The sequence below is a fragment of the Uranotaenia lowii genome, chromosome 1, assembly GCF_029784155.1.
Source record: "Uranotaenia lowii strain MFRU-FL chromosome 1, ASM2978415v1, whole genome shotgun sequence".
Lineage (NCBI taxonomy): Eukaryota > Metazoa > Arthropoda > Insecta > Diptera > Culicidae > Uranotaenia > Uranotaenia lowii.
In genome coordinates, this window is record NC_073691.1 from 97,493,058 (window position 1) to 97,518,259 (window position 25,202).

A 25,202-nucleotide genomic window follows, 5' to 3' on the forward strand; every position below is an offset into this window, starting at 1 on the left:
AGAAACATGGTAAAAAAATACTAAAAATTGACTAAAATTAAAAATAGTAGTTTTAATGCAGTACTAAGTGAATAAAAAGATGAGAAAAAAGTCGTTCAATTTAGGCAACATTCGAATTTGACAACACAAAATGTTCGGGAGTGTTGCCAAAAACAAACAGGGTCTGGTTCTTCTAGTTAAGCCGTTTCACACAATACTGCCAAGCTTTACTATATAAAGTTCAGTGGAAGCCGCCATCTTTGATTTCAAGATGGCGTCAGAAAGTAAGGAATATTTAAATAAGGTAGTGTCGAGAGCCATATCGGATTTTTTTTGTGATGTCACAAAAACGAACGTATCGAAAATTCATAAGCGAATGGCAGAAATTGCACAGAAAAACACGTTTTAGAACTAAAATGAATTCCAATTTCATTTAAATTGAGTTGTAAGATCTCTGTTTCATTATGTTCTGGCATTTTTTGATCCTTTGAAGATTGAATTATGTTTTTTTTTTCTCATTTTAATAATGACCCAGCAAACATTTATGAAGTTATAACACAGGAACAACAGAATTATTCAAAAAAATATACCAGATGAAAAGATTGTATTAAAGTTACCAAAATAGCATATAGCTACAAAAGTGGAGGCGATATATCTACAATGACAAGATTCCAACGATTCGATTTTCCCACAAAAAGCAAAATAAACAAAAAAAAAAACCTCGACCGAGATTTGAACTCCAGTCCCCCGAGTTAGTTGTCCGATATCTTACCACGATGCCAACTCATCAGTTGATATGATCCACGCTATAGCTCTATGAGATTTTCTTTTTTACGAACCGGTCAAAGTAGGAGACCGGATGGAGTGTCAATTGAAGGACCGCCCATTTATCGTAAATCAGTTCACTTAAATCGTAAATGACGATTTAGCATATTCTCAACTTTTTGGAGACATATTTACGAATTGACTAAACTGCTCTCCGATTCAACGTTTTTTGGGCAAAGCTTGTCGTAAATGAATGATATAAAATCATTCAATACCAGCTTGTTTACGATGGTCATTGAAAACGTCTTAATATTCGATTTGGATTATCATTTCTATTACGATTTCATGTTAGCTGGGGAATGCAATGTCATCTTGAAGCTAAAACGTGCATAAACGAAGAAAAAATCAGCTTTTAAAAGGTCTAGCTGGTAGTTATTGAGTGTTCAACTGATTGTCATGATTTGTATCCAACCGGTTTACCATATTCAATTCTTATGTAGAACAATTTACATCAATTGATGATTGTTAACTCGATATAATAAAATGCCAATAAATAACTGTGGTTTGTATAAACGTTTGATTTTTTATAACTTTATCGTAATAAGGATCTTAAAATGCACTTGATAATTTTCATGGAAGACTTTGAACTAATTTTAAAGTTTTGCAAATTTGAGTAGGGAAAACCCACCATTTTTTCGAACTTCGATTGTCTATTTAAAAAAATAAAATAAAAATTGATCGCTTTAAAGTAATACCCATATTGTGGGCTGAGTTGCTAACTGTTTTGCATAAAAGTTGGAAGATTTTCGAAAAATGTCTGGAAAAGTCTGGATAGCGATCTTCGTAGGCCGTGACCTTTTTTTTTGTCGCCAGATCTAAATTTTGCAGATAGTATGCTGCTCTTACTTCACTCGTATTATCGTATATAATACACTGACTTATCTGCCACTAAAGGGTGATACGGTCAAAATTGCCAAATCAACCGTTACAAATGTAATTAAAGTGTTTGGGGAACGTTTGTCGACAGCCAGGAAGTTTGGATCGGGGGGAAATCGAAAACCGGAAGCCGCTGAGACGATAAAGAGAGTGGCCGGTAGTTTCAAGCGAAACCCTAACCTCTCTCTCCGAGATGCCGCAAATAAGCTGGGTCTACAACCGTGCATCGAGCCAAAAAACGAGCCTGACTATCGACTTACAAGAAGGTAGTGACTCCAAATCGCGATGATAAACAAAATACGACGGCTAAAGAGCGATCCCGGAGGCTGTACACGACGATGCTGACGAAGTTTGACTGCGTGGTAATGGACGACGAAACCTACGTCAAAGCGACTACAAGCAGCTTCTTGGACAGGAGTTTTATACAGCCAAAAGGAAGGGGAAAGGTAGCAAATATTTTCAAGCACATGAAACTGTCAATGTTCGCGAAGAAATATATGGTTTGGCAAGCCATCTGTACCTGTGGCTTGAAAAGCAGCATTTTCATAGCTTCCGGGGCTGTCAACCAAGAAATTTACGTGAAAGAGTGTTTGAATAAACGTCTGCTGCCTTTCCTGAAGAAACACGGTTGTTCCGTACTGTTTTGGCCGGATTTGGCATCGTGTTATTACGGTAGAAAGGCCATGGAGTGGTACGCCGCCAACAACGTGCAGGTAGTTCCCAAGGAAAAGAACCCTCCCAACACGCCAGAGCTCCGCCCAATTGAGAAATACTGGGCTATTGCCAAGCGGAACTTAAAGAATACCAAAAAAACTGCTGAGGACGAGCAGCAGTTCAAGGCAAACTGGCTTTCTGCGGTGAAGAAGGTGGACAAGGTGGCTGTACAAAATCTGATGACAGGGGTTGAGCGTGGAATTTCAAAAGCGGAAGCCTAACTGAATATTTTTACTGAATTTTATACTAATTAAACTTGAAAAATAAATTTTATTTGATTTTTTAAATAAACGATTTCACCGATTTACACGCGTTTTCCCTTGACCAAACTTTGACCGTATCACCTTTTAGACAGGACCCTTGAATGCCTCAGGAACAAAGATTTAACCAACTAGCATTTGAAAGTTTTATTATGGTTGCATTTAATATGCAGCTAGTTTTATAACTGTTTTATTATGGTTATGAAAAATGCTTATTGATTCAATCAATTGTTTTCAGGTTCTTCTGAAAACGCTAAGATGTTTAGAAAGAGTTCTGAGTGCTCTATCTTTATTTCCAAGCTTGTCAAATGAACAGCTCATTTCTCAATGTTTGCAAAAATTTGTTAGATATGATGGTCCGCTGAATTAGTTAGCCTGCATTAGACTGCCCCAAATGACCCGACTTTTAAAGTTATACGCTGCAGGCTAAAATTGATCCTGGGCCTAGTACAAGATCTCATGCCAAATTTGGGCCAAATTGGACCACGGGAAGGGGTCGCTCAACGAGCCTGAAGTTCGTATGGGATTTTGAGACATTTTGTTCGAGAGGAACAAGAAAAACCAGTTTTTCGTCAATAACTGTTGTCTCCTTCGACCGATTTCTTAAAGCCTAAACTATGGTAAATATTTCATCCGAAGGTTGCATTTCAATAAAAGTTAAGATAAAAAAGTTATTAGGCTTCAAAAATTGGCTAACTTTTTTAAGGGTGATATTCAACTGTTTTAATGAGGCGACTAAATGTCCGACCAGAACACTCAATGTGAAATGCATGCCGTTTCGTTAAATAATGACCGATTTTAACCATTGTTGCAATTTTGAATGCTTTTCTTATAATTGAGTTTGGATGATATTCACTTGATAGTTGACAATTTGAAAAAAAAAATTGCATAAACACAGGGGCTTGGGAACATGACTGGACGATTTGTGATGCCAGATGGAAAAGATGGAGGATAGGAAAGATAAAAAAACATTTTTATCAATTGTAGATCAAAAAAATATAAGGCCAAATTTATTCAATCTTCTTAAAACTTATGTTTTTCGAGATAGGACAACATACAAGGTAAATCATTTAAAATTTCTCTTAATACAAACCTCACAACTATAATTTTTCAATACTATGAAAAGCAGAAAATAATCTCAATTGAAGTTTTAATAACAAAACTTACAAAGCTTACAAGGCCAAACATGGGACATATTTCTTGTAATGATGAATACAAAACTTCTAGAGTTTCGAAAAATGGAACGACTCATTTTGATTAATATTTAATGTGAGCCCGAGCATGCCTTTTTTAGATCAAATTCAAATTTCAGCCAAAAGGATTATAATAAAAGTTTATTGAATTGATATGGAAAAAAGTGTATAATGTCCACCCGAATTTGAAAAACTTTGTAGTGAACCTCAATTTTAAACATCAGTCTCTGTTGGGTATAGTTTAGTTTGTGATATTTATACTAAAAGTTTGTGATATATCTACAAAATTAATCAAATTATTTGAATTATCGAATCTTTTATTTTCGTATATCAGCCAGAAGTTTCATGTTTCCGGTATCAATATTCTGCATATTTACATATAATACATTCGCGTGATTGCAATATCACTGATACTTACCTACTTGCTCAAATACCTCTTACTAATTTTATCTACTTATTTAACTGATATTTTAACTAGCGTCTACTTTATACATAAGAATGCTTCACCTTAAATTTCTTAGTACTGATTTGGTAATTTTGATTTCATTTTTTAGACTGATAAAAGCCTGAATATCGCAAATTTCTTGCACAACCCGACCGTTCCTTGCTAATGGAGATAACAAAAACTAAGTTTCGCAGTAGAAGCACTGTTTCCGATTCTTTACGAATGTGAATGCCCTAAATGATGACCACCGAGGGGATGAAAGTACGGACCATACGGGGGATAAGGAACGGCATGCGGATACAGAAGGCTGCTGGCGTACGAGCCAGGTCCGAAAGAGCCACCACTCGGGGGCGGAACCGTTGGACTGTTGACATCCATGCCGGGGTTTTGTTTCTTCCACTTGGTTCGACGGTTTTGAAACCAGATCTTGACCTGTTGGTGAAACACAGACAGAGCATTAGGGCGCTTCGATTAGACTTAGTAGTTGTTATTACGACAAACCTGTGTTTCGGTAAGGCTTAAACTTAGCGCTAGGTTCAGTCTCTCGCAAACCGATAAGTATCGGGTAGTTTTGAATTTATTCTCTAGTGAAACCAACTGCTCATACGTGAAGGCCGTCCGGGCTCTGGAAAAAAAAAACAAAAAATCATTATTATTATAAATATCATGGTTGTTAAAAAAAAACAAATTTTAATTTCAATTTTTCTTTAATCTAAAAAATGATAAATATGGGATTTTACGAGTAATCTAGGCTAGACATCTGAAACTGAAATCTGAATCTAAATCTGAAATCTGAATCTGAAATCTGAATCTGAAATCTGAATCTGAAATCTGAATCTGAAATCTGAATCTGAAATCTGAATCTGAAATCTGAATCTGAAATCTGAATCTGAAATCTGAATCTGAAATCTGAATCTGAAATCTGAATCTGAAATCTGAATCTGAAATCTGAATCTGAAATCTGAATCTGAAATCTGAATCTGAAATCTGAATCTGAAATCTGAATCTGAAATCTGAATCTGAAATCTGAATCTGAAATCTGAATCTGGAATCTGAATCTGAAATCTGAATCTGAAATCTGAATCTGGAATCTGAATCTGAAATCTGAATCTGAAATCTGAATCTGAAATCTGAATCTGAAATCTGAATCTGAAATCTGAATCTGAAATCTGAATCTGAAATCTGAATCTGAAATCTGAATCTGAAATCTGAATCTGAAATCTGAATCTGAAATCTGAATCTGAAATCTGAATCTGAAATCTGAATCTGAAATCTGAATCTGAAATCTGAATCTGAAATCTGAATCTGAAATCTGAATCTGAAATCTGAATCTGAAATCTGAATCTGAAATCTGAATCTGAAATCTGAATCTGAAATCTGAATCTGAAATCTGAATCTGAAATCTGAATCTGAAATCTGAATCTGAAATCTGAATCTGAAATCTGAATCTGAAATCTGAATCTGAAATCTGAATCTGAAATCTGAATCTGAAATCTGAATCTGAAATCTGAATCTGAAATCTGAATCTGAAATCTGAATCTGAAATCTGAATCTGAAATCTGAATCTGAAATCTGAATCTGAAATCTGAATCTGAAATCTGAATCTGAAATCTGAATCTGAAATCTGAATCTGAAATCTGAATCTGAAATCTGAATCTGAAATCTGAATCTGAAATCTGAATCTGAAATCTGAATCTGAAATCTGAATCTGGAATCTGAATCTGAAATCTGAATCTGAAATCTGAATCTGAAATCTGAATCTGAAATCTGAATCTGAAATCTGAATCTGAAATCTGAATCTGAAATCTGAATCTGAAATCTGAATCTGAAATCTGAATCTGAAATCTGAATCTGAAATCTGAATCTGAAATCTGAATCTGAAATCTGAATCTGAAATCTGAATCTGAAATCTGAATCTGAAATCTGAATCTGAAATCTGAATCTGAAATCTGAATCTGAAATCTGAACCTGAAATCTGAATCTGAAATCTGAATCTGTATCATTTCATCTTAACTACAGAACTTGCATCTCCGCTTTTATGTATATTTTATTCGCCTTTAGTTATGCAACAGGAATGTGTCGCATAATGTTCTTAAAAGACGACGAAAAATAGGCAGTCGTATCGTAATTCAACGAATTTTGTGTTCGTGCCTAGAATACAACCTCTTCAATTTTATCAATCAAATTTGTACCAATTGTTTGAAAAATTTGATTATACCGAATTAAACGCCACCTACCTTCGTGGTTTCGAGCTATTCCCCTGTGAAGATTTTCCATCGCCGGATCTACTGCTCGTTCCGTCCTTTTTCGAGTCAGTTTCACTCGCATCGTGGTCATCCATATCGCTGCCCATGGTGTCATCGCCCATCTCGTCACCCTGATCCATATCGTCCAGGTCCTTGACTGTTGTGTATGTGTGTTCATGTTCCACGGTAGCATTTCCAGCGTTCCAAAAGCGGGCAACGAAAAGAACGGAAAAGAAAAATCAGTAAACAGATCATTAATTAATTTCACGCTTCAACAGCGCGTGGCAGCTCATCGGCATCATCTGTACGGCTCAGCGTGCGACAATAATTGTCCTACCATCATTTGTTGGGTTTGGTCGGTAAGTTCATAATAAGGCCCCTGTGTTCCGTCGTCGTCATCGTCTGCCGTCTGTTGGGTGAGTCGCGACGCGGATACACCGAACCGAACGGCAGCAAAACCTACCAGAGTTCCGAACCTTGTCGTTTGCTACGCCAGCTTTGAAAAGATTATTATTTATGGCAATTATTTTACGATTTCATCGCCGTCGTCGTTATCATTTTCGCGCGTATTCGCGTGGATTGTTGTCTTCATGTCCCCTGAATAGAGACGCGACATCAATGGAGTTCATCGGAAAAGTGCCGTAAATTTTCCCTTCAAATCTACGATGTGTAGTAGACTCCCCAAGTGGCTGCCTACTGTAGTTTATTATCATTGAGCAAACATATCAATTCTTCTAGCCCAGCCAAACATTAGAGTTAGAGAGGAGCAACTTTGGATGCCGTGCGATGTGGTAACGACCAAGTGGTAACGTGCAAACAACATTCTCATCGAAGTAAGCCTGAAGTGATTATTGTTTGGCGGGACGAAAGAGGGAAAGGGTTAATGGGACAAAACAAGACACGAAACTGTTGACAAAGTTATGAGCATTTCCTTCCGGTTTCGAAAGCGAAAGGCGTCGTCGTCGCCTACTTTTCTTTGCCACGGGTCTTTGGAATTTATGCCTCCGGTGATTTGTTGTTGGTATTTTGAAATTGAGATGTTGTTGTTGAAGATGTTTTCTTGTCTTGTATGGCTGGATGATGAGCGTTTCGCATAGAAATGTCGCGATGTTAATTTTTGTTGGATATGCTTTGAACGGATTTGTTAACGCAATCAACACATTCTTAACATTTTATGATTACTTTTATTTTCTATGGAAAACTTGTGTACAGCAACTAATCGATAAATATAAAGTCCAACATTATGAAAGCCTGCAGCAAAATTATTTAGAATTTCGAACTTAAAACACGCTCTGTGATAAGTTCGTTTTTTTATCAGTTTATGATGGTTTTTATCAGGGTTCATTTTTAAGTTCACTTTTGTATAACTTCTACAGTACGAACCATAAAAATTTTTTAGCAGTCTTTTTTGGGTTGTATTTAACGACTTTTGAAAAAAATGTATGTGTAATAGCTCTTATTTTTTTAATTCAATTGACTTAAAAATTGCAGTAGTACTGTACACTGTTCACGGTATATCGGCAAGATGCCTACACAAAAGAGATAGGGACTAGTTTGCTTCTCGCCCATCTAGCGACTGTTTATCGCGTGAATCGGACCATGTCCTTGGAAGTCGGAGAGTAGAAGGCCACATTCTGCACGCTCTTTATAAGTGATATAATTGGTCGAGATGAAAGTGAAATGGAATCCTGTTAGTTCAATCCGGAGGTTGGCTAAGGAAGCGAATATCTCGAATTCTTCCATATAACGATTGGTCAAAGATGACTTAAATGCATCGTTAAAGGCTATCTAAATTGAAGAAGAAGCAGCTGATCGTCGTGTTCTCATAAGAGAAACTTTATTTTATTGATCCGGTGTAGAATTCATGTACGGATCGGTATAGTCCATCTCTGAAGGCAAAGGATGTTCCGAAGAATGTGAAAACCAAGTTTACTACCAAACATGCCACCAGAGTCATGGTATTTGGAGTGGTTGCTTCGAATGGATTGAAGATATCTCCTGTTTTCATGAAAGCCGGAGTAAAAGTTTATACTGAAGTCTACATGGGCATTTTGAAGAATCAGGCGCTTCCGTGGATTCGGTGAACCCGAGAATGTTGTTGTCCAATAAGATGAAGACCATGTCTGAGTCGATTTGGGGTCATTTTTTGAATTTCTCAAACCCTGGTGTCCTTAAAGCTTTGTTTTGGTTCAAAACTGATTCATGATTTTTGCAAAAAATTTAAGTAACGTTTAATTTAATTTTTTGTTCTGAAAAATCCCTGTCCCTTGTCTCTTCTGAGAAACCGAGCCTGATAATGGGTTTTGTGCCAATTTATATATTCATTGAAGGAAATATTCTGCTGAACAAACTTTGTCGAGATCTCGTTATAAAAAATTTACTTTTGGGTTCGAAGCAACTTTTGTCAACTGGCAGCGCAAATGGGACGAGAATGGTAAGCCTCAAACCCCCGTTTAATATGTCAAACATTAAACCTGAGCCGGGTTTTTAATTCGTATTCATGTCCAATCGTTATTCTTTAGACGCGGAACTTTATCGTCTTGATATTGCTGGCAAGGTTGCTATAACATCGAGCATATTGTTTGGTAGTGAAAGGTCCATCTTGTCACTGGAACGAATTTACTAGACTTCCTTCGGGTTTCAAAAAAAAAATATTAAAAAAATATGATTTTCCATGAAACACATTTGCCTGGAATCTAGGAATTATTAGATTTTTTTTAAATCTCATATATCTAGAACTACAATTTCTTGGTAAAAAATGTTAGAAGATTTGACTGGACAAGTAGGCAATGGTTTGTTGGTATAGAATGTTTATTTTTTTCCGTCGCGGTGAGAATTAAACTCTTGAAGTTTAAGTAGATTCTTATTGTAAAATTGTTATTTTCTCTTGAATTAACGGATAATGCATAGTGACCCGATTCTCATCCACCTCCAGCAGGTTGAATGATTCGCTACTAAGGAAACACACTTGCTATCTACTTCAACAATTGGTGAGTTCGTTCCATTATCCTTCTCAATCATTTATCCTTTATCAATCCTGGAGTTGCTACCTGAGAATTTTCTGGAACCTTCAAAATTTAAAGATTCTGAAATACCGTTTTTTTAATTTATGAAGAGATGTGAAGAGGGTTTTTTTCTATTTCATCCTACTTTTTTTAACTAAAAAAGTTCAATGTCGGAAACAATTTCGGGTTTCATTTATATGTAAAGTTGTTTCGGGATAACTATTATGGTTTGAAAACAAGTGACTGGAAGAAAAGTGAGGAAGTGGAGGCCATGATTCTTTGGCAACGGACGCGTTTTATTTTCACTCCGTCGGAGAAAAGACTATTTTTTCAAATATTTTAGTGGTTGAATAGATTGTGTCAATCGTTGAAAGTGATCGTCAGGGGAGAAACAGTCGCCCTCGGCGAAGTAAAGACTTTGAGCATCATTTATTTACCTTAGACGCTGTTGAATCGATAGACGGCTATCAGGGCACAAAGATTATTCAATGATTTCGTTCCAGAATGAATGTTTTCTGGAAATTTCTCAAGGAAATCTCCAAATTTATTTATTATTAAATCAACAGATCAAATATTGATCCAAATGATATTTTAAAATTAAAAACTAACAACGGATACAAATCTACACTGAACTTAGAACACTAAGAATTCTTCTTCGGAATAAAACCTTCGAAACGTCAAAATCAAAATGTTCTGAGAAGCGGTTAAAAGTCTTGATGACGCCAATTATTGCAGAGTTGGCCCCGTAATTGTTTAGTCTAACAGGAACGAAGAGCTGAAGATCCCGATTCCTCAAACAACGTGGTCGGACGCTAAGTGGAAGAACTTTCAAAAGTGCAGGAGAGTCGATTCTTGATGAAAGCAGATCAGCGACGAAAGAAGCACGAGTGGCGGTCCTGCGGGCTTGCAGCGTGTCGATGTCGATCAGGCGGCAGCGGCTTTCGTAGCTGGGAAGTCGAAAAGGGTCTTGCCAGTTTAAGTGTCGAAGGGCATACCTCAAAAAACGTCGTTGGATGGCTTCGATGCGATCAGAGCCGTTTTGATAATATGGGCACCAAACCGCAGAGGCATATTCGAGGATCGATCGAACCAGACTGCAGTAAAGACTCTTCAGGCAGTAGATGTCCTTAAAGTCCTTCGTCATGCGAAAAAGAAGACCCAGGCTTCTGGAGGCTTTGTCAACGATATAGTATTTTCAATACATTTGAGTAACTCAGATTAAAAAAAGGTTTAATTTTTTAAAGTTTTTAAAGTCTATTTTCTATTTCTATTTCATTTTTATCATTTCTTTGAGACCCACGTGCGCGTGTGTGAAAACTTGTCGGAGTGCTGAGTGTATGTATAGAACCGAGACTTGATCATCCGACACGAGCGTGTACGCGGGCCAGTCAGTCAGTGAGCGAGTGTGAGCGGGAAAGCGAGCCAAGCGGGACATTGCGTAGTTTCCCCGGCTGGGGCAGTAAAGTGGACTGACGGCGTCGCTGCGGCAGGCTTGGCCAGTCTGCACAGGAAGTGAGCTTTCAAAGAAATTTTTGGTTACGTTACTCGTTAGTACAAAAGTTTGTCTAATTAATTCTTGTATATTTACCATGAAATCTTCGAAAAGGCTAAAGCTCCAAAGATTGCATGGATGTTACAATAACTTTCTTCCTTTTAAAATTTTCTTTCCAATAGCGAGCAATGGCGCTATATCCATAGACGATGACCAGGGATGGGGAGCAAAGAAATGAAAAATTAATATGTTCTGAAATTTGGAATTGCTTTGTAAAATAACCCCATTTTCACCCACATAAAAAATATTTATCGGAGATCGGAGTCTAGGAGCACACTACTTTCTAGCATTTGTGCTCCAAACGAAGAAATTATTAAATCATAGAACGTATGGTACTGTTGTCCACGTTTCTTCCTCCCTTAGTTCCAGTTGTCTATGCGTCCAATGCTGCACAGTGCCGAGTTAAGATGAGTATTAAATGTAGGGGAGAGGAAGGCTATATGCGCATATTAAGGAAAGCACTCATTTTCTCCTATACTCTAAAAGATAGGAGTCTGAAAACTATATGCACATGAGCGGACATCTGTTTTATATACGTTAGTGAAATTTTTCTGTTAAAATCTCTTACAGTTTTTGTGAAAATAATTTTATAATAAAAGAAGTCAAAATAGCCGATTTCAGAAACTGGCGGGCTAAATGCGCATATTTATGTTTTTAGCTATATTTCATTACCACTTGCAATATTTTGATATTATTTAATTGAAAATGGTAGAAACGGATGTTAAGCATACGTCAAGGCCGAAATTTTGGTTAAATTTTTTACATCACTAGTTCTTTTGCATGAAACATAGTTAAGTATGCCATATGGCCATATTTCAGGGTAATATTTTGTTCATATTGTATTTTTATCGGATCAGTAGGAAGTTCTTCTTTTTTCGCTGTAAGATAGTGATTTGAGCGTAGATTTCATGTTTAAATGATAGAAAGTAAAAAATTTATAAGACTAATCTATTTTTCTTGATATAGGCATTTAACCTGCCTTGATATGGGCATTCAGAACCTGTCTGTTATTCCAATATCTTATCATTTACAACTTTGCCAAAAGCTTCGATTTGTTGAATTTCCGATTTCCAGATGAATAAGAAAGAAAAACCACTAAAATTTTTGTTCACAGAATCTGTATGCACAATAATTAAAGTTCAATATATTATAACAAAACTGACAAAAATCTTGTTTGAATTTTTAAATTTTTTCGACTTTATATAATAATTTAATTTTTTTTATGCCATGTGTTAAAAGCGTGTTACCCACAAACTGCACTAATTAGATATGATGAATCTCCAGCCATATCGTCAATCGGCTGTATGCGCATATTACCTAATATGCGCATATAGGGACACTTCCCCCTACTTTTACTACTCACCGGGATGCTGACAAGATCTGACTGTATATGTATCATAAGCATAAGCAAAAAATGTTAGTAGATTTTATTGAACATATTTTTTTGTTTCTGTATTTTTGTTATTGTTAGAATATTTCTCTAGACTGACAATTGGAATAGAAAACAACAAGCCAATCTAATCAACCCGTCAATGTTTTTCAGGACGATGCTACGCACCGAGTCTTACAGAACCGGGTGGCTATTGTGGTTCACGCTAATGGCCGCGTCAACTGCCGACTAACCATCTAGGTACAAGGTACATCCCGGAAGCGCCGCCATCCCTTGTTGAAATGAAGGCGGCGTCAGTCGGTCGCATATTGTGAACCGATACCGAGCGGCCTCGGAGCGGTGAGTGTTTTTGTTTTACTGGCCAAGTGTTGATAGTCTAATTAATTTACATCGACGTAATTATCGGTATGTGTAACTGACCGTGAAATGATACTTGTTTGTAGCCTCCGGTCTTTCCAGCACGATTCATGTAGGCCTACCTATGGTGGATTCGTTCCGAAGGCGTCAGAAAGTTTCATCATGATTAACTAGGGTCGCCTCTGCAGCATCCAATAATAGCCGGGAGAAGAAGAGTCGCGCGATATCGAGTGAAGCTTATGATCACACATCACTGAACAGGCGCATCTTGCGGGACCACCCATGCACGTCGACTAATTAGGTTGGTTTTCTGCCCATTAATTACAGCTAATTAATTAGAGCTGTATGTGTTGACAAAAATTTATTCGAAGGCATTGTACCATGATTTGTTTGTCACTTGACCTTGTGGATGGCATTTGTAAACCAGTGTTTATCATTGGGACATAATGTTTGGCAAACTAATCAAACCCTTTCCTGATGATCCTAGAATATTTTCTGTTTGGAAAATTTAAAGAACAGTGTCATAAATTTTGAAATTACCCCGCTGCAATTTCTATTTTTAAAGAGCCAAAAATAGTTCAGCAGTATAGTGAGTTCGAACGCCAATTTCTTTTGAATCCATTTGGACATAAAAAGGTAGTCCAAATGGATTCGTTGCAAAAAGGTAGAACAATGTCAGACAACGATAAACGAAACACTAAACTAGGTATACCAATGTATGATAAGTGGAAATGCCTCCATTCCAGTTAAAAAAATGCTATGGTTATACGGGACCCTATCCCATCGGTTCTGTAAATCCATGGGAAATAATTGATACCAACTGATTTTCAATTAGCGCAAATGATTCCTAAAGGAAAGGATGGCAATCCCCAAGGGATTATTCTGGTGCCGATTCGTTAAGCTCAAACCAAAACCCGAAAACAATCACGTGACACTTTGGCTGCTAGGGCCGCACCAATGTCCACAAATCAACCCCCGTATCGTTTTCTGTTGTATGTTACTCCATGTTACAACTCGCAAATTAATTCAATTCGATTTCAATGAGCACTCTCACCCGGCCCCTTTTTACCTCTGCAAGCCTGCTGTGATTGCGTGGGGAACATGTTTGTTGTATCACACGGAGAAGGTACCTACAAACGTACACACGGCCATCAAAGCAAGCGTTTAACGACGAACAAATGTGACAAACGTACTGCCGGCCGGACAATCATTTATCTTTTCTTCGCTCGGCAGTGACAAGCCGTACACCCCTGCAAATCCGAAAGGGAGAAAACCTCAAAAGATTTGTCCAACAGAGGGAGAGAACACTTTTAACGTTAATAAGCGACACATTACTTTTCAAAGCTAGAATTTCTAAGATCCCACGGGAGTCGGCGAAGGTTGGAATGGAAATGCAGTATGCCGAAAACTTTTGCTACATCGGGTTGTGCGTTAGTTAACCTGCCCGTTTTAATTGAACTTTGTGTCACATTCATGATGAATGGTTTTGTCAATCTTATATTGATAGCATCTAAACGACGGTATTTATTAGTTTTAATAATGAATTCAAATAATTGGTTATTTCAAAACCAGCAGAAATCTACAGCAGTTGGTTTATTTTCATTTTAAATTTTAAATCTAAAATTAAACTGCTGTCACATGAACCCTTATTCAAAGTTAAGACAAACGTTGCTCGATACTTTTCAAGAGCAACTGCCAAAACAAGTTTTCGAATAGCTCAACTCTTTTAAGATCCAGTTGCTTAAAATCTAAAACTCAGTTCATTAGATAATAGAGTGACCGACTTTAAACATCAGAAAACTGCCTTTTTAACCAAACCTTTTTCTCAACACCGGTCGATTTCTTTTTAATTACAGTGAGTGATTCAAGAATAGTACCACTATGTATTTGCTGGTTAAAATATGAATTATTGAAAACCGTCAAAATTTATTCTACAATTTATTTTAAATTCTTCAACGGATAAATCAAGCATAAGTTTACTTTTTTGGATGAAGCAATTGGCGTTGAGAACCAAAAATATGAAAAAAGGGAGCGAAATAATAATAGTACTAGGGGAACATGCCCTATTCTCGCTGATTTTCTTTGTATTCCACGTTCAAATTGTGTCAAAAATGGGTGAAATCGTTGAAGAAAAGTGTTTTCTACAAATGCGTATAATTTTTTATTACTCAAATTGCTATAGTTGCTTAAAAAACTTGATTTTTAAAAACCATATTCAAAGCCACAGAACAAAATTGTGTTGCAAATACGCGCTGCTGTGTATTCAATACGCGCCTAGCAGCCGAACACACCCGAAAGCAGCCGAAGACCGAAAACACACCAATACTTACAGACACTTTGACTGAAAAGAAAATCAAAATGGACTAATCAAAATTAAAAAACAAAACGAAAAATATATTTTTTGGGCTGAATTAACGCTCAAAATATGGTTTTAAACTTTTTGTTCATTTTCAATGAAAATCGGCCTTTTTAAAAAATTAATGCTATTTTCAGCCTACTACAATTGGCGCGTTATAACGAGCGCATGGGCCGTGATAGAACATACCCATAAAAAGCATACCTTAGCGAGTTCAGTATGATTTTTTAGCATAAAATCATAGTTTAGATTCTCCTCTATCGATGTGTCAGAAAATATTGTCTTATTCGTTTTTATCTGCTTGGTTACACCTTATTGAAAGTGTTTTAAAATTTAGATCGAATTGAAGAAAAACCTCAATTGTGAAATTATCACGACACAGGGGCATTTTAAGGAAAAATTCATGCTTGCCATGACCAATCACAGCATTTAAAAGAAATTGGTAATACTTTGCAGGCTTAAAATGTATCAGATTTTTCAAAACAAGGACGGCGCGTATTAGCCACATGGGGCGTTATATGAACTTTTCCCCTACTCAGACGTGCTTCTGACGCAGCAGTGACGAGGAGAGCTAATCGTAAAAACCCACATCCACCAGTTTTTTGATGGACTGATGCATTCGCGAATTTGCGTGCCAGCTCCCTACGCGCTAGGCGAAACATGCAGAGCGCACGAACTCAAGCGGAGAGAGATGAGCGCAGGTCGCTTTTCAGAAATGCGAAAAGAAACCTATGCAAGGCAATTAAAAAAAGTAAAAAGGCATGTTTAAGGGAACTTTGTCTTGATGCCAATGACCGAGCATTGGGTGATGCCTACAGGATAGTTATGGCGAAAAACAAAAGCGGTAGCGCACCACCTGTAATGTGCCCCAACAAACTGATTTCACAGCTGACTTTTGATCTCATCGATAGAACTTTTCGAAAACTTCAGACATGCTTGCTTCATATTTCAACAATCGCTCTGCAAAATTTCAATAGAAAATGTCGCGTAGTTTCAGAGATATTGCAGTTTGAATGAGCAAAGTCCAAAAAGTTAGATTTTCGTAGAATTACTGTTTCTCAGGCCACACAGACTCCAAAAAGCTCAAATTTTGTTTTATAATAGTGTGATAGTTGATCTATCTAACGCAAAAAAATTGATCAAAGAATATCATCAAAGTAAAAAGTTATGGAAGTTCAAAGTCGAAGTGACAGTGCGCTTGCTTCCAATTTCTATACAATTATGAACGGTACTGTATTTATTTACGAATTGACTAAACTGCTATTCGACTCAACTATTTTTGGGCAAAGCATGTCGTAAATGAATGATAGAAAATCACTCAATACCAGTGATTGAAATCCTCACCAATTTTCTCATCAGAGGCATTCAAAATACACACTTTGAGGCCTCGCATAGCTATACGGAAGACGATACATATACATTCATTCAAACCTCCCCCCATGAGGAGGATCTGCTCTGAGAGACACTATTCGTTTGCTGCCCCGAACGAACTCTCTCAACGTTCGGTTGCTACATGATGCATGAAGAAGGCGAGGCACACATACTCATTTACGTTCTTGAATTTGAATAACTCCAGCCGATAGCTGTCGTTAATGAGAACATCTTCAATCTCACCGCAAAGGTTGAGGCAACAACAAAAACAACCGAACTTATTGCATTGCACAGGCCCGCAACGTATTGTGCAAAGAGAGGGGAGGAAAAAGAAACGAAAAAACTAGCTGCCTGCGTGCGGTTGCTGTGCAATAATAGCAATAGCAGGAAAACCTCACGCATTCGATCCTAGCACAAACGAGGAGACTCGGGTTTGCTCTGCCTTTTGAATTCGGTTCCCTCAAGGTTGTAACCAGCGTTACCACATATACAGATTTTTCAGTGAACATACAGATTTTTTTTAAATTACAAACCAAGAATCTGTATATACAGATTACAGATAATTGGAAATGTATACAGATTTTATACAGATTTTCAGCAAATGAAAAAATTTCTGTGATATTTTGATTATGCTTTGAGTTAATCTAGAATAATCTCCTTTGATGATTAAGTTCAAGCCATCAATTGTCATACTCACAAATGAGAAAAATCTTTCAGATTTATAGTTCGGAACTGCATCAATGCAAGGGTTAGAAAACAGTTTTCAAACCTGTGTTCGAAAATCATATACCAAGATCAGACATTGCATTACACGAAATGTAACTTTTAATGGCACCTGTTAAATATCATTGAGTTACTTCAGCTGCTGTGAATATTTTTCATGCAGTATACAGCTATTACAACTAAATACAGAAACTGATCAGAGACATTTGACACAATTTCAAATCCCATCTGATTGTTAAACCCCGGATGGACTAAGATCGTTGCATTTTACGAAACATATCCACTTTAAAGTTGGCGTGACCTTATTTTTTACATGTAGCGGTTACGGATACGTATTTTGTTCGTTGTACTGGAAATTGGATTTCGTGCAATGTTTCGAAGTCGCATTCATTTGTACAAACAAACCAAAAAGCGGATTGTATGTAGCAAAATCACAGGATTAACACTGATTTGAAAGATCGCACAAATGTCGCAGTTCGCAATAATGAAGAGGGCAACTAGATTAGAGCGCCACGCATTATAAAAAAGTTCGCCATAGTGCAATGTTAGTATCCGGAATCAAAATTTTGAATACAGATTTTAAAACAGATTTTTGAGATTTTATACAGATTAAAAAGATTTTTTGCCTCGAAAATACAGATTTAAATGTGGCAACGCTGGTTGTAACAGGAGATGAGTGAGAGCCATTCGTTTGTTTTTTTGGATTCGCTGACTCGAATGTATACTGCTTCTTGAAGGCGGGTCATATTGAGAGCGTATGCATCATCGGTTTTGTCGTTTTCGCTGCCTCAAAGCAACCTTTGCTTCCGAGTAAAGCAGTGAGCGAGAGAAGGTTGATCAATTCATGCTCAGCAAAATTCAATCACTGCTCAACTTGTTTACGATGGTTAGATATTGAAAGTGTCTTAACATTCGATTTGGATTATCATTTCTATTACGATTTCATGTTAGCTGGGGAACTTTTAAGCGAGTGTTGCATGAATAGCGCGTATGCGTGAATTAGACTCCCTTCCGAAGTCTTAGGGCAGTTTTCGGTTTGGGAAATGGTCTGAGGCCCCATATGGAGTTTAGGGCGTATGTATATATGGATGAGTACCTATATAAGGAGTGGAATCACGGACAAAGATGAGTTCTGGGGAGACACGGTACTCGACGTGTCTTAGAACCGATTCGTAAAATTCCTTCTTCGAATTTACCTCCTGGATAACCAAAAAAAAAAACATGCACGCATACATACACACATACAGTACCGTTCATAATTGTATAGAAATTGGAAGCACGCGCACTTTCACTTCGACTTTGACCTGCCAGAACTTTTTACTCTGATGATATTTTTTGATCAAATTTTTTGCGTTAGATAGATCAACTATCACACTATTATACCACAAAATTTGAGCTTTCTGGAGTTTGTGTGGCCTGAGATACAGTAATTCTACGAAAATCGGACTTTTTGGACTTTTCTCATTCAAACTGCAATATCTCAGAAACTAAGCTACATTTTTTATTGAAATTTTGCAGAGTGATTGTTGAAACATAAAGCTAGCATGTCTGAAGTTTTCAAAAAGTTCTATCGGTGAGATCAAAAGTTACGTGAGGTGCAATATTTCAGGCATGAACCTAGAAATGCGATTTCTATAGAATTTTGGACGATTCATGAGAACAATATCGTTTCCATCAAACAATCAGACAAAAAGTGTCTGGCAAAAGCAATGAAGAAAAGAAAAAATGGAATAAATGATTCATTTGTGTTTTGAAATCAGAATCTCACGATATTTTTTTTTATTTTTTGGTGGAAATAGATTTACTGGTTGATAAACAGAAAATATGATTTTCCTATGGAAACATTCGTCCATAATTCTATAGAAATCGCATTTCTAGGTTCATGCCTGAAATATTGCACCTCACGTAATTTTTGATCTCATCGATAGAACTTTTTGAAAACTTCAGACATGCTAGCTTTATGTTTCAACAATCACTCTGCAAAATTTCAATACAAAATGTAGCTTAGTTTCTCAGATATTGCAGTTTGAATGAGAAAAGTTCAAAAAGTCCGATTTTCGTAGAATTACTGTATCTCAGGCCACACAAACTCCAGAAAGCTCAAATTTTGTGGTATAATAGTGTGATAGTTGATCTATCTAACGCAAAAAATTTGATCAAAAAATATCATTAGAGTAAAAAGTTATGGAAGTTCAAAGTCGAAGTGAAAGTGCGCGTGCTTCCAATTTCTATACAATTATGAACGATACTGTACATGTATAAAAACATACACATACATGCATACATACACTAATGAATATAAATGCATTAATACATATGTACATGTATACACACAGAAACAAGTGTGTTAGCATTTTGAAATACAAGAGTTTTATTGTTTATTCTCTCGCTCCATGTACTTTCAGTAAAATTTGATTTTATCAGTACAACGCATGAAAATTTTCATTCAAACATATTTATAATGTTCTTTATCACTTTATACAAAGAAACAAAAGATTTATTGTTTAGCAAATTTCCTGTTTTCCATATTGTTGCTGCACAACAAAAACGTAACGTGGGCTTGTGAAATAGCTCACTTGGCAAGTCTGTTGTCCCCTGAGCCGATGTCCGCGAATTCGAGCCCAAGAGTAAACATCGAACACAGTTGTACTGGATAAGTTTTTCAATAATGCCATAAAGATGGTAAAACAACTATAATCGAAACAAAAAAAACGTGACATGAAGACAGAACACTAGAAAATTGAAAATTTATGAAAAAACCTGTCAAAAAGTCGCCATGTCATGCTGAAATGTGCCATAGAAGCATCTTGTGAAAAGAAATTGAAAATCCCCATAAAAAACCTTAAAAATCTGGAAATATGCGTTGTGTTCTAAGAAAGAAGGAAAATAATACCCTTCTGCTTTCTAAAAATAAGGGTTAACTTCAACAAGTTGTTAAATTTCGATTGTTGAGAAAAATAATCAACTGGTAGTTTTGAGTAAACATATATTGTGATTCAATTGACAAATTAACAATGAACATTTAATGAAGAAAATGACCCAGTAGAAACATGGCGATGCTGTGCGCATTAACGGCTGTGATGCGCCCCAGAATCAACGGCTTTTCCTCGACAACGAAGAGGATTTTCCGAAGATTCGACCAACATTCTACCCTAGGCTCGGCCTCTTTTCCCAGCCTACCATCATCGGAGCAAGTAGGATTCATCGGAGGCCACGGGCCAGAATGGCCAATAGTACGTTTACATTTACGGTGTCAGAAGTCCTATCTTAAATTGTAATTATTTCTAAGTCGTTATATACAGTCCACTAAATCGATGTAATGTTTTGTGGATGAGTGTGTTATTATTTAATTTCGAAATATCTGATGCTATCGATCCATGCCATCAGGGGCTATCCTGAGCAATGTTATACAACTTCAAACAGTCCACCTCATCTCATTGAAACGTTAGTAAAGGGAATTCAACGACGACTGACACAATCATAACCCTCCAAAGAAGTAGAAAAATTAAAATATGGTTGTTAAAAAATGGCAAAGATAAAACTCTTTCACATTGACAGCTTCTAATTTTATCATAAGTAGCTGAGATGTATCACGTAGTAGCCGCCGAATTTTGCACCAAAAAGTACAGAGCAGTAATTAAACTATAAATTTATCATCACCACGTGTTTTGTGTGAAAACTAAACTTATTATCATATCACTAGCAGCCAATTTTCGTCCCGACGGGAAGCACAGGAGTAGGATGGCGTTTAAATGAAAATTTCCAACCCAACCACAATGAGCTGCCACGACGTCAAGCTCCCCGCCTGCTGAGATTACCCGTTTACGAAATGAACCCACTCTAAAAGGGGATGATAATTATAAAATTTCGATTAATTAACACGCTTCTACTGAGTGAGATGGTTACCCCAGCCGAGGATGATGTTGCGAAACCATAAACTTCCAGTTTTAGAGCTCTACGCTCGGCTAAATGGTCCCAGCCAGATCTGCTGCCCGTCCTGAACGCCGTGCCCCCTCCCAGCAGGACAAGATAGTCATAAACGTGAAAGAACCGGGGAGAAATGAACAAACAAAAATTTAAATTTCGAAATTACAACAGCGATCACACTTTCTCTCGTGGGACGGTTTTTTTTACGCTACTATCAAGCAGTTCTTCTCCAGTTTTCCTTTCTGCACTAACACAACGCAACGTCACAGACACGCCGCTGTCTCTATGGCAAGCCTCGACTTTTCCCTAGGTTAAGTTGAAGTGCACCATTGAATCGAACGGTTGGTTGGTATATACACAAGCGCTCGAGAGAAGCGCAAAGTAGGCGGGGTGGATATAATTGGATCCCTCTTCAACAACAGTATTTATGCTATGGAGGCAACGCTCACTTTGTTGTTTGATGGTGTGTGAGTAGCCTGATGTTCTGCTAGAGAAGTGCTACCACAATCGACGGATCTGGATGGGGCAGTTTTTCCCCTCCAACGTTGACACATCTACATAGAAACATTGTCCCGCTTATGACGATCTAACTTTCAGCAGTTTCCAGCTAGCTAGTGGATTCAGTGTCGAGGAAATTTCTTTGCGGTTAGGCAACACATGCTGCCGGCCGTACTGAAGGGTGAATTAATATCGTATACAAAACAGTACGAGAACCGTCCTTAGGGATCGATAACGGAGTATCCTGATAGCAAAAACGGCGAAGAAAGTTGGCGTGCGTTTTCTCCAAAAGGCTTTTTCTGGTGGTGTGGTGTTTATGTTGCAAAATTATCATGCTGCTACACACTTATTGTAAATGACAAAGTTTGTGCCGGGTGGCTTTCCTCCGGTTCGCTCCACCCACCCCTTGAAAGGCAATTAACCCGCCGACGACGACGATAGGTATCATGCTTTGTTCGTGCTCCCTTGTGAAGTTTACCGTCTCTCCTACAGAAGTGCCATTCAAGAGGAAGGAAATGAAAGCCGAGAACAAAACTCAAGCTTGCCGCAAATTGGACACCAATTTTGTGAATAATAAAGCCACAATCAGAGAAGATGACCAGCTGGGGATTTTCCAAACTGTTTTGGCTATTGAGAGACATGCCGGACCGTCCATTAGAAATTCAAGACCTAATCTGTCGCAAAACTTAAATCGGTTAACCAATTCAAGTGAAAGAGGCCCATTTATTTAATTACAACTTCGGATGCTTCGGGTCAACCGGCTGTATGAAGCAAACTAGCGAGTATACAACAAAAGGAAAATGTCATAACGAGATACAGTTGTCATGCTTCCGAATGCGCACAGATCCATAATCCGTCAGAATAATCAATTATTCAATTATTAATTCTCTTATCCCTGAAACCGTTGTCTGTTGGTGGTCTTCGTTTGGTCTAATTCCGGAGAACCGGGTCATAAACTGCAATTGAACCCTCTTATAGCGCTTCGCCGCAACGGAGTCGTCCCAATCCCAACGCTTTGGTTGGTTGCTGTATTTATGCAAATGCACACTGCAAATACATTCAAACCGATGAAATCCGATTTTGTGTTCTGCCACAATGCAATGGGGAATATCGTACCGGGTCGTCGTCGTCGTCGTCGGTTAGTTTTCTGGATACGAAGAGCAAAAGCAACTGGGTACAGCCTAACTGTTGCAATATTCATCACCCTACAAGCGGACCTGTTTTGTAATCGTTTTCAGGATTTTGGGGCCTTCAAAGGTACCGAGTATGCAGACTCAATTGCGTCAGGCCATTTCGAAGGGCCTATTTAAAGTACCTACCACATCAGCAGATGATGTTAGGCAGAACCTAAATAAAGGGTTGGGGATTTTTGGGCTAATCGAATCAAATGAACCATGTAGTAGAGGTATCTGCTAATTTCGAACTGTACTGTTCAGTAAAAGTGTTGTTGAGCCATGGAACTTGTTTCTAATATGTATACCTAGACCAATATATCTACTCTTTTGAAAGTCAAGCCTGTATCTATTATTTTTTCAGAAAACGGCTGCCGTTTAAAATAGTTGCAAAACCTTTCTCAACTTGAAGTGATAATCCCAACGATAGATTGTCAGTCACCATCAAATACTATTTTTTTTTTCATAGTATTCCGTCTCACGACATAACTTGACGAACATAATTCCTTAAATTCATTCGATCCATGGTAACCGTTCTCCAATTTCTCGGAGACCCCACATTCGCCAGATCACACTCCACTTATTTTAACCACCTCGCTCGCTGCGCCTCAGCTCGTCTGGTACCAACCGGATTTGCAGCGAAAACATGTTGCGCCAAAGATAGTTATTAACACTCGTCGCTCGAATACTCCGAGTGTACGCAGGTCTTCCTCGAGAAATATCCATGTCTTGTGCCCGTAGAGAACAACCGGTCTAACCAGCCTCCTGTACAGGTTGCTTTTTGTGCGAGGGCTAAGTCTTTTCGACCCCAGATGCTTGTGGAGTCCATAGTACTTAGGTACGACTTCCGCTGATCATTTGCCTCCGGATCTCACAGCTGGTGTCATTGTCTGCGGTCACCAGTGAGCCTAGATTGACAAAGTCTTCGACTATCTCCAACTCGTCGCCGTCGATCGAGACCTTGTTATTACTGAACCAGCGGGCTCGGTCGGTCTCGGACCCGCAGGTTAGCATCTAACTTCGTCTTAATCATCAAACCAATCCTTCCTGCTTCGCGTTTCAGTCCTCCACCGTCGCAGATGATCTTCCATGGTACATGGAAATCGACACCACTCACATTTAAACAGGCTCTTAAAAGCATTTACCTTTAAGAAGCGTTCAACTTCAAGCATTCGAATCGTTCTCGACAAAGCATAAACATTTCTGATAATCTTCTCCATTGATGTTGGCGTGAATATCTTGGGTATAGGAGGGAGTGCTGAAGTCATTAAAAAAAGGACGAAAACCTTTTCAAATAGGTTGAAAATGTTAAAGGCTTAATCGAATTAGTGCCATTTTGGTTTGTAGACAGGAACTCAACAAGCCAGATCCTAACAATTTGTTGTAGAATTTAGTCGAAAGGCACTCGGTTCGTTTGCTTCGACTTCATCCCATTAATTCGGCCGGCATTGCTTCTCCCACTAAACCCCTCCAAGCAGAACCACCCCGTTTTTTGGTCCCTAGCCTGCCCTTATCTTCACCAACCCCACCAGGCACCTTTCCAGTGAATGTTCGAATCGTTGCGAATGACACAATTTGTGAGAGTGCGAGACACATCCCGTGATTCACGCAATCATTAAATTAATTACACGGATGAGAGAAATTTGCACTGCACCGTTTTGGCTTAAGACCCTTCCCACTTCCAAAACTGTCTTGTTTTCCGGAACAAATTCAACTGTACAAGCGAAGGAAAAAGCTTGTTTAGGATGGTGGTTTTCGTGGTAGTGAATATTGACTGTGAGAACACCTTTTCTGAATTTTAATTTGAATTTAATTATCTTCGGGATTCCAATACCCAAGGCGGTTTCGTGCTTAAAGCGTTGTGAAGAAAATGTCGGGTTCACATTGATGAAAAAGTCTTGCCAAAAATGCGAAAATTTTTAGCAATCTGTTTAGGTTTTAATTTACTACTTTTGAGGATTTTTTTTTGATGAATTCCAGTCCCCTGATATTCGATCGTTTTATCTTATACCCCTCGTTCAGTGTTTCACCGTACCCGATAAGAACAAACACAAATCGTCGCCAGTGTATTGCTACCTCATTCACTCACACGCTCTCTCGCAACACTGACAAGATTTCCGGGGCACTACCGCCTAATGGCAGTGCAACACCAGGTCAAAACCAGTGCAACACTGTCCAAATGTACACACAGTTTGACAGCACCTAGTGGTGCACCAGTGCAACACTCGGCATAAACAAATATTCAAACCGCCTTTAAATAAAACATTCGCGGACGAAAAATAACTCGAGCGACTCGCACAAGACATCGCCTAC

General features: G+C 38.0%; 1 protein-coding gene across 1 annotated transcript in view; it reads right to left on the reverse strand.

Annotated features, from left to right (window-relative positions):
• Positions 1-4,186: 4,186 nt before the first annotated feature.
• Positions 4,187-25,202, reverse strand: part of LOC129754899 (homeobox protein slou) — a 46,296-nt gene continuing 25,280 nt past the window's right edge. The window contains exons 3-5 of the mRNA XM_055751165.1: positions 6,530-6,695; positions 4,794-4,917; positions 4,187-4,724 (exon numbers count right to left, since the gene is read on the reverse strand). Coding sequence (XP_055607140.1) covers positions 4,509-4,724; positions 4,794-4,917; positions 6,530-6,695 — 506 coding nt within the window. The 3' untranslated portion in view covers positions 4,187-4,508. The remainder of the gene's footprint in view (positions 4,725-4,793; positions 4,918-6,529; positions 6,696-25,202) is intronic.